The sequence below is a fragment of the Electrona antarctica genome (genome assembly GCF_951216825.1).
Source record: "Electrona antarctica genome assembly, chromosome: 18".
Taxonomy (NCBI): Eukaryota; Metazoa; Chordata; class Actinopteri; order Myctophiformes; family Myctophidae; genus Electrona; species Electrona antarctica.
In genome coordinates, this window is record NC_136799.1 from 33,289,640 (window position 1) to 33,308,841 (window position 19,202).

Sequence of the window (19,202 nt, forward strand, 5' to 3'; positions counted from 1 at the left end):
CGGTGGAAACAATGCAATGCCGTGGCCTGGAGACGGCAGGACTCCTCAGGTCCTCTAAAGTTCCCCATGCAGATCCACCAACTTGAAGCAATGCAAGGCTTTGACAAACATCTTCCGGATTAACCTTTTTTTCCATGTATTTTTTTCCCCCAGCAGTTCCACAAACGTTGGGATTTGAATCTGCATTACAACACTGTTTTTGTTCACACAGTGTTTTTTCTATTTGTTAAAGATGACCTTGAGAAGTGCCAATTTCAAGCGTTAGTAACAACTGCTGCTGGCTAGAAAAGTCTAAGCCAGGATTGCGGTTTGTGTTAATGTTTGCTCATTGTGTTATGTATGCTTATCGTATGCGCGCATCTCTCCGTTTCTTTTTGCTTGCGGCAGAAGGACTCACAGCAAGTAAACAAGTTTGAAATCCCCCCCATCAATATTTTCACTTGTTTTCAAACCTGCTTTGAAAGCTAATTATCCTCACACAGGGACGAAAAAATAAACGGACACTTCAATGAGTGAACAAGCACAGGTCCATGCACCATCCTCTTATCCTTCTGTTTCACATGCAAACTATCTGTGATTTGCATTATGACATTTAGTGATCATTATATATCAGATCTAAGGTCAAAGATACAGTATGTTCTTTAGGACAGCTTCCAATGTACTTTACAGCCTCATAATCCCTAGTTACTTTGTTGCACATCAATAACAAACATAGCTGATCTACAAAGTTCTCGTCAAATCACAATGTGATGCATTGTGAGCTTGTAGATCAGCTATTTGAGTCCATTAAGACATGCTCAGTATACTAGGGAGTGGGACAGTAGGGTTCATGTGGCTAAAACAATACAGCCTGGGGCTGTCTTTCAGCATTCAAAATCAGCAGAACCTGTGAGATTCACAGGAGCTTGCAAAGTTAGGTCATTCATCACAATCCATGCATGCAGCACACAGACGGGCACGCACGCACACACACACGCGCGCGCGCACACACACACGCGCACACACACACACGCACACACGCACGCACGCACACACGCACGCACACACACACGCACACACACACGCACACACACACACAGTCTCTGAGGAACAAACCATACTAGAGGTGACACTGGTTAAAAAGTAACCTACAGTAAACCAATTCAAGTATGTTGAAAATAGATTAGTCCATCAACATATTGAGCTTTAATGGAAAAGATTCAATAAAGTCTCCAGTAGGGAGGCTTTAAGTGTCTACTTCATCATACACGTCGTCCTACCTGTTTTTACAGACAGTGGAGGAACATTTGCGATGGGAGCTCTCTGGCACCATGTCAATAGGATACACAGGCAATGCACACAAAGGGTTGTGCTGGGGAAAATAATAACAAGTGTATGAATATTTGATTGTGTATTCTTAGATACATTTTGACTCTTTCCAATTTCAAATGTAGAATCTGAACAAACTGTGGTAAAAAAAAAAAAAAAAAGCATAAATACTAAGATAAACAAAAGTGAGAAAATAATAGCATTGTAAAATACCTGGCTTCGGTCTCGTTTTCCAATAGCAGGCAGCCAAAAGCTACAGGGGAGATAATCAAAGCTGAATTAGTGAATGCAAAATGATGATGGAAACAGATGGACAAGTGTGATCATATCCTCCAATGACTCCATGCTTCACCAGAGTGGATTATTGTTACGCCTTGGCACCTTGGGGCCCAGCCATCTAGAAGAGGGTCTGTGTGTGTGTCTGTGCAATCTGGGAACACATCGGCAAAACAATTACAAATAGCACCCTCTGCTGTTTGTTTCCTTTGAACTTGCCTCTGGGGGCAGGCCTCAGTAGAATGTGTATAACAGGATGTTGCCCCTTTGGCCCGCCCTCAGCCCTCCACTTCCTGTGGTGTGCCTGTGTTTTCATTCCCACTATAAACAATGTATACACGATTCAGCCCTGCTGACAGATTCAATAGCGCAGCACAGAATCTTTTCTTGAGAGATTAGTGTCTGTGACTCTGTGTGACTGTCTGGTCTGCGGCTAATCTGCCGTACCGAACAGTGCCAAATTCCTTCTGCATGCTGCCAGTAGGCCAAGGAAGTAAGTAAATCTCAGAATTTATTTTCCTGTGAATATCTTTCACATTTTCTGAAGAGTCTCAGATCCCAGATCCACCATCCCTCCATAAGCAAGACTGACATGATCATCAATACAATGTCCTCAACATGCATCAGAGATCCAAAATAATTATAATTATTATTTAAACTGGAACCCCCCCCCACCCTGAGAAGCACAGAGAAGAATTGTAGGAGTTAAGGCATGTTTCCACAGATACATATTGTGAAAACAATATTTTTTCACAGCTGTGAAAATAGCTGATCCACACCTCTTTCTTATATTATTTGACAATTTGGCCAATGTTTGACAGGTTTTTATTGTATAGTTTGTTGTTAACATAACGTAATGGTCTGTTTTCATTTTATTTCTTCTTTCTTTTTTTGTCAGGTGAAACCTGACTAACAACAGCTCATGAAATGTAGAAGACCTAGTCATTGGTTCAACAGTATTGGTTACTCAGGTCACATGACCAGGAAACAGGTAACTGAAATCTTTACAGACACCCAATGTTATGTAACATAATCTTATGATTGAGACTGGCCAGTTGAGAGGAGCGTTCGTTACTAAATAAAGAAACCAGCGTCATTGGCGTCATTTCTTGTTTTAGACTTGTTAATTGTGAGAGTATCCAATTGTTTTTACCCCTTTCTTTCTCCCAATTTAGTCGTTACGCCAATTAATTCCTCACACTGCTTGCCACTACTGTTGTTTCCTACTGCCCCACCTGCCTGGAGGCAGGAGTCCCTACTGGGAGGACATAGCGCCTCCGTCCTACTCCTCCCATTCAACACTCCCTGGCTGCACAACAGGCAGCCATCCCAGTCCATAGAAGTGCAGTATGTGCAGTGACAAAGATCACCCTCCCTGCCCGGCTTCCCTTCTCCATAATAGACACTTGGCCAATCCCAATGCACAATGGTGGATTTGAACGCATAGATACTTTGGGCAGAAACGCTCGAACCAAAGCAATCCGAATAAAAAAGGCATCTTACTCTCTCTGGTAAGGATCTTGAGAGAAACGCTTCAATCTCTCCACAAACACTGGCATACTGTTGTCCTGTTCAAAAACAAAATGCAGAGTTACATTATACACCCTAATACTTATACAATACAAGCTATTGATTACGTATGAGACAAAATTATAAACTGGTGTATTATTATTATAAACCTTGCTGGGAAGCCTCTGTCTGCCTTTTCTGACACAGCGTGCAGCGACACCAGGCAGACGGTTCAGGCGGGCATGATACCCTATGAAAGAACACGCACGCACACATACATATGCACACACACACACATACACACACACACACACATACACACACACACACACACACCCACACTTAGGTTTCTTGTGATGAAAAACAAGTCAATGAGAGTTTTGCACACAACGTAAAGTAACTCATCACCTCTCTGAGAGGGACGTGCAGGCTGCAGGAAGGTGGGCGACGGACGTTTGTCCTCCAGGGAAAGTTGGCTGTCTGAGTCCCAGCTGGTCAGGAGACCGGGGACCCCCTTAACCCCCCCACAGTCCCCCTCAAAGAACCAGTCGCTCTGCTCATCATCACCTGGAGAGAGAGAGAGAGAGAGAGAGAGAGAGAGAGAGAGAGAGAGAGAGAGAGAGAGAGAGAGAGAGAGAGAGAGAGAGAGAGAGAGAGAGACATCTTCTAGTAAGGCTAAGCAATAGCAAGGTTATATCCCATATCATGATATGATGTAGTCTGGGAATTGGGATATCGGAATTTTGTGATATGGCTCTTACTGGTTTTAATCACTTAAGCCATATTTCTTTTTATGTAATTATAGTGAATATATCCGATCTACAAGCTCACATGTTGGATTGTGACACGTTGTGAGCTTTACTGTTGATATATTTCCGCTATTAGAAAGAAAAAAATAAGTCACACATTACAGTCACCGTACGATATAATCGTCACAATACGACATCATCATTACAATATCGATATCAACATATTTGCTCCAAAACATTATGACATTGGATTTTGTCCACATCCCAGTAGTATCCACCCATTACCACATTAGCAGTGCAGAAGGCAGATGTTTGAATGCTGTACTATGAGCCTACGGAAGGCCTCTCCTCCTCCCCCGACACTCTGCACAGCAGAGCTGTCAGTCAGCTGAGCACATAAAGGAACCATGCCTCTCTCAGTCAAGGTGTAGTGACAACTGTTAAATCAAGAGGCCGCCTGGCCCCCTCCAATACCTAATGAGATTAGCAAAGGCTTCGCCGCTCATTAACACCACATGACAACGTCTTATTAGAGTCGCCTGGATGCCCAGCAACCGTCCACCCACGCCATGATAGTACCAAAACCGCTCTTTCTCGCCCCGGCATCCCCCGGAACATAGATAGATATACAGTACACATCTCCTGTGTTCATTTCGTGCACATTTCTGCATTCTCAGAGTTACAAATACATTGACGGGACCTTCAGAATCTGAATTCCTTTTAATGTTCGCACATGCGAGGAATTAGTGATTTTACAAATATTTCTTCAAAATAGAAATCTAAGCATGAATGTAGAAACTAGAAAGCATCGTCAATGCCAGGTGGTAACCTTGTACGCCCATAGTTATTTCTTTATTTTTCAATGGATCAATGCTATTGGTCACACGTCTCTCTTTTTATAAATATTTAACAGATTTAGCGTATTAGAGATTCTGACTAAATACCTTGTCGTCCCTCATCGGTGGTATATAGGCCAGGATCACTGCTGCATATACTGCTAGTTTCCCTGCAAGAGAAAAACACAGACATCATCATTTAATCATTATTGAATCCTATAATAACTAATAGCCCCATGTAGACAAGCTAGTGGTTTTCAAACCTTTGTGCCCAAGGCACACCAGTGGGCAAGTGAAAATCTCATGGAACACATGTACTGTATACTGTAGCGAAAAAAGTAATAATGCCATAATGCCCTTTATCACATGCACAAAATATGGACACCAGGTTTTGGACACCATAATTAAGGGATGGATTTGATTTAGATGTATTTATTAGATCCCCATTAGCTTGCTGTATACACGACAGCAGCTACTCTTCCTGGGGTCTCAAAAAGGAGGGGTATAGATTGTGCCTCTTGTATTGGGAAATGTGTGCGCACAAATTACAGATATATTAAATTAAAAGAACAGTTGAATATATTGTCACAAAATCCCAAGGCACACATTTTGAGAACCACTGCTCTATGTCAGAGGTTCCCAAATCTTTCCGTGCCAAGGACCCCTTCACTAAAACAGCCATAGCCTCTGGCTGCGGCCCTCCTATTGCAAAATGCCTATTTCTTGTTCTCCCTCTCTTTCCAATTGGCCCCACTGGTGCCCAGTGGTGGCCCCCACATTCGACCCCACATAGCGTGGACTTGCAAAGAACTCTGTTTTGGTTTCCAAGTGGTTTCTTGGGTCACGCCAACACGTTGTGCATTTGAAATGTCAACAATGCGAATCAAGACTTCACAAGCCCACAGAACACCGCCATTCGACCATGTAAACATCCCAGAAGACAAATAATGAATACAAGCAGAGGTAGAGGTCGACATAAATGCAAAATGACACAAAAAGACAGAGCGCGCCTCGTTTCCACGGCAAACACAAAGGCACGAGGAAGGACTCTGATGGAAGCCACTGAGTGACATGCACAATCTAATTGAATATCCTCTGCTGTCAGCTCCAATCTAATCTGGCCTGCGTTGTGGAGGATGACAGGACAGGAGAGGACACACACACACACACACACACACACACACACACACACACACACACACACACACACACACACACACACACACACACACACACACACACACACACACACACACACACACACACACACACACACACACACACACACACACACACACACACACACACACACACACACACACACACACACACACACACACACACGAGAGGAGGAGACCCACACACCCACCACTGGATAAAGTAGAGACAGACCCATATATCGGTTTGGCCAATATATCGGCCATTACTTGACGTTGTGGATTACATCGGTATAGGCAAATATGCAGCCAATTTTTTTGCCACTTTCAATCTGGCATGCCTGTTTTGGGAATGTACTACATTCTACATTTTTATTTGAATAGGGCTTAAGTGACTTAGTGGTTAATATAATTATTTGCGCTAATGTATTATTATTATTAGTAGTAGTAGTATATACATTACATTTCTTTTTTTCTTTCTTTCTTAACAAATATCTGTCAGTCGGTGGTCTAGGACTCTCCAAAATCGGGATCAGCCCAAAAAAATGTGGCATCGGTCGGGCTCTAGGCTATAGCATCTGCTGCTGCTGCCTGGGTTGCTCCATGGCTGCCCCTCTCCACAGTACACCCCCAGGGCAGCCCCTGCTATATACTCCCTCCACACTCTCTGTACTCACCACCACTGACCCCCCCCCCCCCCCCCCCCCCCCTCACCTCCCGGACAGGCCTGCTGGGTCTCGCTGCTTCTGTCACACCTTGAACTGGGGTTCCAGACACTCCAAGGTCATAGAGACCTGGAAGGAGAGCGCTGATGTGGATAGTGGCTGTTTCTCTGTTTTTAACCACAAGCCTTACTGTATCTACAACATAATATTTGCTTATATATATATATATATATATATATATATATATATATATATATACACACGCACACACATAAAGCCTCGAATAGGGATGTCAGGGTTAACGACATTTTTTAATCAAAACGAAAGAAAGAAATTGCATGTACTACAGTACATAGACTTTTGCAAGTACACACATTTCTAACTTCTATCTTATGAAATGATGTTCTTGTTTAAAACCATGATGGAACGTCATCAGTGCAGGCAGCGAACTTCAGACATTCCCAATCCTTTCACAGAAAGCCTGCAAGCTCAAGCAACAGCAAGCAGCCATTATTTCTAAGTCCTTCAGGAGCGTGTTTGCCGCTGGGAGAGCCCAACGCTCTTGACTGCCTTGCATTTTGCTTTGCTGTGGATCAGCGCTGACCTTGGTCTACGGCGCGGGAGCGGCTGGCGGGGTCAGATACACGCTGATATGGTGTTTTGCCATATTGCGGAGGCGTGCCTCGATGACGACGGCGTGAGACTAGCGGCCATCCAGGCCGTGTGTCTCCTCTCCAGCCAGATGGTACGGCATCATCTCCCCTCACACACCCTACGAGCAGATGTGAGAGGGACCAGGCCTCTCTGGGGAACCTCGGAAGACGTCTGGTCGAGCCAAGCGGTCCTGGACCACCCCCCCCCCAACCCCTCTCTCTCTCCAGACTCCCATTCCCCAGGCCCCTGCTCAGCTGTGCCAAATCCCTGGACACATGGGTCAACATCTGGAGCACACAGCTCCCTGCGCAACATCAGCAGAGGACAGACACAACCACACGCACGCTCTGTAAGAATAACTTGAATGGACCTTTTGATTGTCTGCTCATTCCACAACCTTTCTACCGCTGTCCTCGACTAAGGAAATTCTAATCGGTTTGTTGATGAAATCACCATTTCTGTAAAATAGTGTTGGCTGCATACTAGTGCATACCAGCATAATCGGTTTGGTGAAGTTGAACATTCTAACTACACTACACAAGAGATTTACAAGAGATGTGCATGGAATAAAACATAAATAAAATGAGGACAGCCCTAAACACATGTGTGCGTGCGTGTGTGCGTGCGTGCCACTGTGGTGGTAATAAAAGCTAACCGAGGACCCGTCACCCTATGCTATCGTTTCAATAAGGCGTTGACTTCTGAAATCTGAGACCCCGTCAAAACAACGCTACAATGATTAACAACTTGTCGTTCCACCATTTGCTCCGTTGAAAAATGTGTTTGCTTCTTATAGAAGGGATTTTGTGCAAAGTTTGAAAAGGAATCACAGGTATAAACAATTAATTAGAGCTGCCTATTAAGTATTTATCCGTATTAAAGGTGTAATGTGATGTCGCTTGGAGCAGCCCAAGGCCGACGTGAGACCGTTTCCATTAAGTACTGCCTAATTAATGCCATGAATAATTGATGTAACCATTTTTCTTGGGACCAACAGAAACACCTCTTCTCTTTCTTCTACAATGACCTTTGTCAAGTAAAGTTGACAAGTGGAAGTTGGCTTTTGTTGCTCGTACAGATATAAGCACGTGGGCATGGCTGGTCGTGTTTGTGTACTCATATACAGTAATTAAAACGCATGCCAAAACACTCTCACCCCCCCACCCCCGTAGAAAAATAAACAAGGCAACTAACTTATTGAGCATTAGGCTCCATAATAACAACTAAGTCTTAATTAGCTAATACGCCACAAGTCCATGGTGCAACAGAGACAAGGGCAGAAATAAGAAGTGCATTCCAGTGTTTTGCGGCTGAACGAATCGATTCCCCACACAGCCCCGTTGTCTCAATACAAGCCAGAGAGGTGAAGCAAAAACATAGTAGCCAGATGAGCACTAATCATTAGGATATAATCCCCAGCTCCTGGGAGAGGCAGACCAGTTTGCACAGAGATTATGGGCCAGCAACCATTTATTGAGCCCGGGCTCATTCTGCAGAGGAATAAAGAAAAAGCAGGAGACGAGGGGCTGGGAGGGTGGGGTGTAGGGGGGGCAAAGCACTGATAACAATGGATCTGTGGGCTCTTCAAACAAGCCACCCCAACCCAAATCCATGCCCTCTTCCATGGGCGTCTGATTATAAGGTTATCCCACCCTCCCTGAGCTGCAGTAATTGGATTAGTCTCAGAGATTTATGAAAATGAACTTCGGCAAATGGAGCACACAGCTTTACCAAAAAACTATTCAAGAGTTAAAAAGAAAATACAAATTACAGAGTGATGGAGCTTGGCGTGTGAGAAAAGCATGTACAATGACATTGCTTTTGTTTTAAGCGGCTGCGGTCGGCCGTCCGTGGCGAGAACATTTCCAGTAAGCACTGCCACCCATCTGAGGACAGAGGCTGTGCCGGGGAGAGCGTCTCCCCACAGGTGAGGCCTGCTGGCTGGGCCAGCCTGGACGCCAGGTGGCCTCCCTGCCAGCAGACCGGTCCAGGGCAGGTCTAATCAAGGGTGTGGACCCCAGCTGGAGCTGCCAACATCTGCTCCCCCATAATGCACTTGGGTGGCTAAAGGCTAAAGCTCCGTGTGCACATAGGGAATGACCTTGAGGGACGGGACATTTGCTTAATTTACAGTATAAGCAAATGAAAATAGCTGATCTACAATAACAACGCATCGTACCGAGCTTGTACACATCGCCTAATTTTGGCACGTACCACCGCCGTGCGATGAAGTGTAAAGGTCTTTACACTTGCACAAAGGTTAACTGAATAAATGGAGCCCAAAGACGATCAGAATGGTTAATAATAAACATCAACGGTTGTTGTGTGACTCTCTGGGTCTAAATACTGTTGTTGTACCGCTGTCAAATGCTCATCACTGCCACCATTCTTCCATATCCTTTGGCCCCCCATCAGGATTTGGCCATTGGATTGTTGGGCCCTCAGTACCGCGGGTGGCAGTCTACCGTGCAGCAATCAAGAGTGTTGTATGGCGCGAGTGAGAAATGATTGACAGCGTGCCACAGTGTTCCCATTTATTTCTTCTCCGGAGCTGTTTTCTGTCACAACGGCTATTGATTTTTCCATAAAGTAAGAAAACAAGTACCGTTAAGAGGCCAACGGAGGTCAGCACAAATTAAACCAGAAGATGTAAAGCCCTCTGTCTACCACATTATTGGTTACCACACACGTCTTCTCTTCAGACACTTTTTTTATTTATATATATGGCTCGGCAGATAATGAGATCATCAAAAGGGGGAATACCCAGTGGAGGAGCGCTGGCAGGAGCAACAGACCACACCACTAGCTCACAGCTAGTGTAACCACATACAGAGAGCGTACACAGCAATAGAGACAGACCATTATATCGGTTTTGCCCATATAGTAGGGCCTATCGGCCATTATTTCACCTTTTTGTCGTCATCAAAATAGCAGACACATTGTGAGCTTGTAGATCAGCTATTTCTGAGTATTATATATCATTGAAAAACTTTAATCAAATATGTTTTTCAAATTGATTAAAATGTATTTAGTTATTTTTGAGAAAATACCAGTCAAAACATCAGAAATAAATCGTGATCAGAATCAGACACAAAAATATGGCATTGATCAGATCAGTCAAATGAACACTTTATTCTAATTTTAATGCACCATCATAATACTAAAGGGGATGTAAGTGATATGTTTTTGTAAAGAATAAAATAAAAATAAATTTCTGCTACTTTTGATCTTTTCATCACTTCCAATTTCACTTGTTTATCCTGTGTATCCTGTACGAGTTCTCTCTCCTGATTGGATATAATCGCCATCCCGACCTGAAAATGATTTTTCTGTTTACTGAAAAGCTGGAGAGGTGGAGAGACCGCTGTTACTGAAGTAACATTTTATATCAATTGCTATTGGAATATAATGCTATTTTAACACTTATTTAAGAAAGCATAATACCACTTACATCGCCGTTAACACAATCATATCCGTTTCACCTTCGGCTGTCAGTTGCAGCAATTAACCAAGTAGAATTACACACAAAGGGTGCCTGGTGGGTCCAGGGGTTTAAACCGACCACAATCTTGTCTCTCATGTTTCCCCTCTTTCTCTCTCTCTCTGCCCTTGGTTTGTTACCTCTACACTGCTATCTAAAATAAAGCAAAGAAATGCCAAAAATAAATCTTAAAAAAAAAGAAGAAAAATAAAAAAAAGAGGGTGCACTGCTGGGACAGGCAGAGCTTTAATTACCTGAGTGATTCCCCTCCCCCCAAAAAAGGAATTAATTTAAAAAACAATCAATACCACACCTAGTCACTTATTTATTTGTGACAATATTTCTGGAGAGAGTATAATGAGCTGGCTCCTGCCCCGAGGCAAGACTATCAAAGATCCTTCCCTGGTGATCATTTCAACCACAGAAGATGAGGATGAAGGGACCATATCATTCATTTTTAATGTCAACTCAATACTTTAAAGTGGAGAGGCATGATTGTGATACTTTTTTCTTTTTTTGGTTTAGATGAGGACACAGTGAATATTGACAACTAGCTAGATGAAGACAGGCAGCGTAGATCATCTTAAATGTCGCCTTGTTTAATTGGTTCTGTCTGATAGTAGTTATGCCCGTGACTTTTATATCATGGGTTTAACTGCCTTAGTAACTTTCCATTTAAAGGGTAAATGGGCTTTTAGGATTTTGTGCACAACTTCGAGCCTGACATTAATTCTGTCTCTAAAAACAATGGCAAGGTTAAACTTTGTTTTGTTGCTACATTGCCAGAGGAACGTAGCCCTTAGTTTGAAAACAGAAATATTTATTGTGCATGGTAAACTTGACATGAAAAATAGTTTTCAGCGCTCTGCCTAGCTGTATGATCTTGAATGTTGAATCACATTCTTAGTGTACTGTACAGTAGGCCTATGTTACGGTAAAACAGGAAGGTTTTCCACATTTTCGTAAATGTACCATGATACTGTATACGTACTGTATATAGACCTAACTTGGTGATAGAAATGCACTAAATTCATGTTGCTCCTGCATACTATCAGTAAGAGCAAAATGTCAGCAGTGTGAATATGGTCAATAAAAGGTTAAGTTACCCTTCAGACATGTTCTCATCGGAGGCATCTCGCTGTTCCTTGGCCTCCAGTGAGATCCTATCCTTCCAGCAACACTCCTTTGCCATCAGCCCAGCTCCATCAGGCTGTCTGTCCACTACTCCCACCCAGTGACCGGACGACCCTTTCTTCAACCGCGACAGCCGTTGCTTCTTGGACTCCTTCTGACCGCCGCCCTGCTCGCCATCCACTCCAGAAACCGTTAACTGCTGCCGCAGCCTGACCGTCACATCCGAGGTCATGCGTTTGACCTTGCGGCGCCTACGGAGTGGCCTTCCCGGGGTGTTCTCGGTGAAGGAGTCCGACTCCGGCCAGGAGTGCTGCTTGGGCCCCGCGGAGCCGCCGGAAAAGGAGGGCCACCGGCCGCCGGTCACGATCATGTCGTCAGAATCGCTGAAGTTGGCGGCGGAGGCGGTGACGGTCGACGGGGCCAGGGTGCCACCGTACTCCCTGCGGTCTTTAGCGTTGACCTCGTCGAAGCTGGACTCCGAGGCCTCGCTCAGGCAGCGTCCTTGCTCCAGGGCATGATGGAACGAGGTGTCACAGCGACGCTTGCGGCCTCGGCGGCGGCGGATTTGCCTCCGTTGCTGCAACGGGCTCAGCACCATCTCCTCCCAGAGCTCCCCCAGTTTGGCCTGCTCTGAGGTCTGTTCCAGGGCTGACACCAGGTCATGCACAAGCTCATCCATCATGGTGCTGTGCATGGGGGAAAACACACAACTAGCCACTTTAAAGTAAACCCAACTCCGGGGGTAACATTCGCCCCCAAAATAGCCGTACTACAACCTCACAACGTCACGTTGTAACATGTTGTAAGCTTGTAGATTTTTCTGACTATTTTCGGGTAGATTTGGTGTAGCATAGAGCCATAGACCAACTCTGGTCAGTTTACTAAGTATTTATGAGTTTCAAATATAGTCCTACTCCTGCCATGTTGGGGACCAAACTACGCCAATCAGACTGTTCAGACAAATTGAAACACCTGTGTTGGTGTAGGTCAGGACTACATTTGAAACTCATTAATTGAGGGTTTAAGTGGCAAGCTAGAGGCACAATTATGTGACTGTGAACAACAAGAAATAAAATAAACAAATATCTTCTAATCTGCTAGGGCTAAGCAAATATCACGATGTTTATTTGACCAAATACCTCAATGTCGATATTGTGGATGCTTTCACAAAATATTTACACAATGAGATAAATATAATAACTAATAAGTGAATAAAGGCAAATAATAGAACAGCTAGAACAGTCAGTAAGTTCACTTTACTGTAATGCAGCCTTTTAAACCAGGAAAACATAACAAATAAATGAAATATTACACTATAACAAAGGTGATTGTGGATGTATGCGTGCACTTGTTCCGGCCTTAGCCTTACACTGTAAAACAAATTGCTGAGCAAATTTGATCACAAAAAAACGACATAACTATACGATATACAAAGCCCTAGACTAGACGCCATCTAGTCTCATATCATGATATTGATTAGATATAATATCTATCCATGCCCAGACCTAGATTGAAGTTGGTCCTATCCTATCAAATTCAAGAAGCTTGCTAGTTTGCTTGTGGCACTATATAGCTACTAGCTGACATACGATGACAATGACATAACCAGCAGCCCACACAGCACACACACAGTGAATGCTGCTGACATGTAAACAAGATGGATATAGCTGCCTGCAGGAGAAGCAGCCATATAGCATAGAACTAGGACTACGATATGTTCTGGCACAATGATCAACAAAGCTTCGTTAAATACGACGTGCATAAACGCTGCACATCTTCGTTTTGAGTGTATTTACGCTGAACTAGTCACGACACATAATTATGTAACGACGAGTGATCCTCATCCACACACTACAACGCGATCAAATTAATAATAGCTGTCGCTGTCCGTCTGCCGCATCCTTTGTTACATAATAACACCAACCAACCAAGCACGGGGAGACAAGGAGACATATAACAGTCGCATTTACATTTCTCCTGCAGTAACACTTCACAGAGGTTGTTGTTGTGTGTTATTACACCGCGTTTTGACGTGATAACGGTGTCGCGTACGAGCGATCATAATGTTATGTAACAGTAAAGCGATGTGTGGTTGTGGTTGTTGTTGTTGTTGTGTTTCCACTCACCAGCAGCGCAGATCAACATCCAGCTTGTTTTGTTTTCACAGCTGCTGTGACGAGACGCACTTCCGCCTTACTGCTGTCAATCCGATGAAGTCATATCCGGCCACTTTTCTTTTCTTTAACTCCAACAACCTGCCAGCTACAGATGAATGGATAGGTGAGCACCATGAATACCGGAGAACTCGCCAGTTTACCAAGTCGCCGCGGCGAAAACTCACCGATCAAATTATGTTGTGCAATTAAATGGTCAGCTAGATGATGATAAAAAGGTGAGTATGTGAATACCAATGATAAGTAGGCCTACCATTTCAGGAATTGTTTACTAATGAATTACATTGTTTTAAACTTTTAGCTTTCCCACTTTCTCTAATGTTAACTCTAAACAACTATCCTTTCTCTGTCTCAATTCAATGCAATTTAAATGAAGGTGAAGTAAAACAAAAATGCACTAAATCACGGCGAGTTGGGGTGCGTTCGGAAATGCGCACCGGGAATGTGGTCAGTTTGTTGAGTGTGGTGGGCGGTGACATCACAGAGTGCGTTCAGTGTGCCTTATTTACGAACGACCACAGCTGTGACGCATTCACACCGGACAACCCCAGCTTCAGGGTAGGGTCGCTCAGTGCGGGCACTCGGCACACACGGTGCGCAGCGCACTGGATTTTCGAACGAGTGCACTGAATAAACGAACGACAAGAGAGCACACCAGTGCGTTCAGGGCACATTTCCGAACGCACCCATAGTAAACTGGCGAGTTCTCCGGATACCAGCACCATAGGGTGGGCAGTGGGCACTAGGGACATCCTGGCACCTCTATGTAAAATATTGTCCAAAATTTAAAAAACAAACAAAAAAAAACACATTTGAAATATGGTCTTAAAGGATCCTTTTGGACATTTTATCGTCTACTCAGGCTTCTGTGAACACCCAAGACAGTTTTTAAGTTGCTCGATTCAGTATTTAGATAATTGATATTCATTCTAGCTGCCCCGCCCCTTTCCTATACAAACCCATTGTAACCATGTTAGATTCATCAAAAACACCCATACTTTTTAAGGTGACTCATTACTTTTACTTACTTTACTACTATTACTACTTTCTTTACTTTTTCATTTATTTTTAATAATTCATTTTTTATGGAGCCATGATCTTTCCCTGATGCTTTTGATCCAAAAGAATTATTGCAAATAAATGAAAAAAGTTATATAAAAAAACGGGCACCTCACGTATTAGGAGGGCAGTAGTCTCACGTTACCAGACTGTTGCCTCCGCGATTTCCAAACGCTTCTATATAGCATTCGGAGATTGTGGAATAGTTATAATAGGAATAGCGAGACTAGGAGGGCAGAAGCCTGGGAAGCATTCTTTTTTGGGTTTATGGTCCGGTCGGGAGCGGATGGTAACTTACATCATGTTGTAGTCACTGATTTGTAGTCATCAGGCACAGGGACAAATTAGCCATTGGGCCAGTGGGGCAGTGGCCCAGGGGCCCTTGGTACCGTGCGGTACTGGGTTTGACACCCCGAAAAGGGTGTCTGGGGCCATTGATTTAGTTAAATTTAGGTAAAAAATATGATAAAAACTTGAAAATGTCGGGCGCACGTGCACTATGGGGGCCCTGCAAGAATTACCGGCCCAGGGGCCCTGGTGGGGGTTAATCCGTCCCTGATCAGGCAGGAAACCAGTAGCCTCACAGTGGCAAAAAAGAATTGCCGCCTGGCCAAAAAGCCAGGCTAGCTATGAAACCGGAATAAGAACTACCCAAAATGATTCCCTGCATCATAATTTTAGGGCCTATGTATACCTTTGTTATCCCATGGGGAAATTCTATTTTATTGGGTAGAGAATTATTTTGGGTAGTTCTTATTCCGGTTGTGGTTTCCGGCCTGATGACTACACGGCAGTGACTTCAACATGACGTAGCATGGGAAGCATTCCTTTTTGGGTTTATGATCCGGTAGGGAGCGGATGGTAATTTACGCCATGTTGTAGTCACTGATTTCTAGTCCTCAGTCAGGAAACCACAAGCCAGAATTAGTACCCAAAATAATTCCTGCAATCATAATTTTAGAGCCTAACCAATAAAATCCTCAATGTGGCGTAGTTTTGCTGATTTATTTAAATATAAATGTGAGTGTACTGTTCCAGAGACTCTTTAGCGTCTGTATACCGTTGTTATCCCACAGGGAAATTCTATTGTATTGGGTAGGACCTAAAATTATGATCGTAGGGAATTATTTTGTGTAGTTCTTATTCCGGTTTCTTGCCTGATGACTACAAATCAGTGACTACAACATGACAAAAATTACCATCCGTTCCAGACCGATTCACACAGCGATGTATTAACACAGACCAGGCTTTTCTCCGAGGTGGAAAGCCTCTAATTTCCTGTTGCATTTTAATAGGGCATTTGATACTTTTACGAGGCTTTCCAAACCTTCAGAAGTTCAGAATTGGTTAGGGTTAGTGTTGAGATGCCCAAAAATAAGGAAAAATTCAGGAAACATTTCAAATCAGGAGCCAAGAAGGAGACGGGGTAAAAAAAAAAAGAGTGTTGGCAGGTATGGCTACAGAAAGATATCCCATCAAAGGTTTAGCTTGTTTGTAAGCTTCTAAGTCTATACACTGATAATAACACATCTAGGAAAGTTCAACTGAAAAAAAAAAAAAAAAGTGATATACTCAGAGCAAATGGCATGCATCAATCAACCTTTATTATTTTTAAAACATGTTGAGCGATAACTCATTTTACATGCTACAAAAATTACAATCAGAAAACAAGAATAAAACAAAAAGTAATTATAGTGTCAACAAGCTTATCAAAAAGTAATCTTGTCCATAATGGGGGATACAGATAGACTATTATAAAGATAATAGTAACATTTTGTTCATTTTCTTTAAACAAAAATGCAAATCCATGTCCCAATTGTGATCAGTTGTAACGTGTAGCGCACACTATACTAATGCTGTCACGTACACATCTTTTTAAAACAATACTGACCTAATAAGTGTTTTATGATGTGTGACAAACTCCCAATAATGAAGGGTTGTCTCAACACTGGTGTGTGGTTGAATAAAGAGAAGGGGGAGAAAAAAAAGTCATTTACCACTTCTTTCATCTCTCAGATGAAGGCAGACCAAATAATAAAAAAGGAAAGTCTGTGAAAATGAGTACAAAAGCCATTTAATCTCTCTCATCTTCCTCTTAATAACTGCAAATTTACCCTTGGGCCCATGGGAGCCAGGCCTCTCTGTGCTGCTGCCACCTTATCTGTCGCCTCCATATTTCAGCATGCTGAACGGCTCCCCTCAGTACCCAGCCCCCGGCCTCCTCTCACCGGGCCTGTGGGACAGCCGGGGCTCGAGAGTCCGCCATTGTTCTGGCCTGGGAGGCTGTCCGGGGAGACCACAGAGAACCGGAGAGTGGGAATATGAAGGGGGAAAAAACCTTCAGCCACTGCTTCATTAAGCAGCAGCCTTTCACAAGCAAACATATCAGAAACAGCCCCCTTTCAGAGGTTCAGAGGTAGTAATTAGCAATTTGGAAACCTTGCCCCCTCAGGATACGCGGTTTCAATTTAGTCAGCAGCTTTAGTTTCTTGGGCACTTAATATTCATTGTTTCTCCACTCTTCCCAATTTCTCGAAGTACATTGTCTAGTCTTTCACTGGTGATAAAGTGTTTTATCTGTCATGTAATTCTTCTTTTCAATGAGCCCCCCTGCAAGAGAAGTTAATTTTTATAAATAATTTTCTAAGGGATTTGCAAAGAATGTGTCGGATATGATAGCAAAGTGCTCTTGAAGAGGTGCCAAGCAGAATATCATCCTATGGAGCTTGATTGATTTTGTCAGGCAGTAAATAGTGCGCGTGAAAACTTCCTGCCACTTGCCGGGAAGTTTTATTGCAAAGTACCTTATTTAATTTAGGACATGGATCAAAAACGCCAAGGATATTAGGGTTAAAAGAAATATCATATCAAAGAAAGTGGTATCCAACCATATCATGACAAAAGTATAGACCTTCAACGTGACAAATCTCATCTCTCATCTCTAATGTTCACGATATCATTGCTCAGACACTTTGGAAAATTATAAACTGTTTTTGTCCTGTTTGACAGTTATAAATCTTGAGTATTGGTGCCTTGTTTAGTGTTTGACACCGACAATATAAACCCTTGCATAAATACCAGGGCAAATGTTTGCAAACTACTTAATAAGCTAAACCACATGTCCCACCTCAGGGGGCGAGACTGACACTTATCTCTGCCACCATGGAGCCTTTGTTTCCAAATGCTACCACTTCCATTCATTTGCAATCAGCTTTGTCTAATGGAAATAATTGATTTTGCCTCTTCTCCACAAATGAAAAAGAATTGTGATTAAACATTTTTGTCTCAAAATCTAAATTCATCATCCTCATCAACACTTCACAAAAATATAGGCAACTCATTAAATTGGAGAGAAAAGAGTAAGAAAATAGCAAATATGTGTGAAAAGAGGAGCAGGGAATGAAATAATGAATGTGAGTCCAAGTGAGCTATCTTTCCTATGCAGAGCATCACTAGGGATGCAAACTCTCAGCCACCAGAAATGAGCTACCTATCTGTGAAAAGAGTGACTGCTCCATCCTATTTGATTTGGCTCTCCTATCATCTCTTAAGAAGATGTCAGCCTTGCTTCGTCTATTGCTCTGAGCCTTTATCAACCCTGGGACGCTCTCCCTGTGAAAGGAGGGGAAAAAAGGGGTAGAAGCATTTCACTGCCTTTCAGGGAGCAACACTAAAGAATAAGTGTTATGCGATAAAAAGGGGGTTGTTAAATAGATCTGTCTATTTGTATGGTAATAATGATCGCTTAAAGACCCAGACCTCCGTGACTTGTAGTACAAGGAAACAAATCTGTATTCGGGTATTGTGTTAAAACGTCTCTCCAAATGACCTTGTGAAACTTCCATGTACAGTAAAAAATGACTTGAGTTTCTCTATCGCTCATTTTTTTTACTTCGTATGTACTATAGCATTCAGTATAGGGAAATCTAACCTAGTCTAAACTAAACTGATTATTTTGTATGTCATACCATCCCTCTCTATCAAACATTCCTCAAAAATATCCTAATTAAAGGATTAATAAAAGATTTATTCCTGGACACTACTGTGCTTATCAATTAAGTCTTCTCATGCTACTGTCCGTATTCAACTGTTACATTCTGACCAGAGCAGTGTGTGTGTGGGGGGGGTGTGCTCGGTGCTCAGTCATGACTCATTTGATCCTTTATCTGTCCTTTAGATATCTGCGTGGCATGTCAGTGC

The 19,202-nt window shown here is 43.0% G+C and overlaps 1 protein-coding gene across 3 annotated transcripts in view; it reads right to left on the reverse strand.

Annotated features, from left to right (window-relative positions):
- LOC306942566 (G patch domain-containing protein 2-like) overlaps window positions 1-13,962 on the reverse strand; it is a 30,869-nt gene extending 16,907 nt beyond the window's left edge. For 2 of the 3 annotated variants that reach the window (XM_079528554.1, XM_079528552.1), the window contains exons 1-8: window positions 13,896-13,962; window positions 11,742-12,455; window positions 4,787-4,848; window positions 3,502-3,660; window positions 3,264-3,343; window positions 3,088-3,152; window positions 1,522-1,561; window positions 1,260-1,351 (exon numbers count right to left, since the gene is read on the reverse strand). In XM_079528554.1, the coding sequence (XP_079384680.1) occupies window positions 1,260-1,351; window positions 1,522-1,561; window positions 3,088-3,152; window positions 3,264-3,343; window positions 3,502-3,660; window positions 4,787-4,848; window positions 11,742-12,451 (1,208 nt within the window). In that variant the 5' untranslated portion in view covers window positions 12,452-12,455; window positions 13,896-13,962. Of the gene's footprint in view, window positions 1-1,259; window positions 1,352-1,521; window positions 1,562-3,087; window positions 3,153-3,263; window positions 3,344-3,501; window positions 3,661-4,786; window positions 4,849-11,741; window positions 12,456-13,739; window positions 13,874-13,895 lie in introns of those variants that run through there. The other variant, XM_079528553.1, reaches the window with a different exon arrangement.
- Between the last annotated feature and the right edge of the window lie 5,240 nt (window positions 13,963-19,202).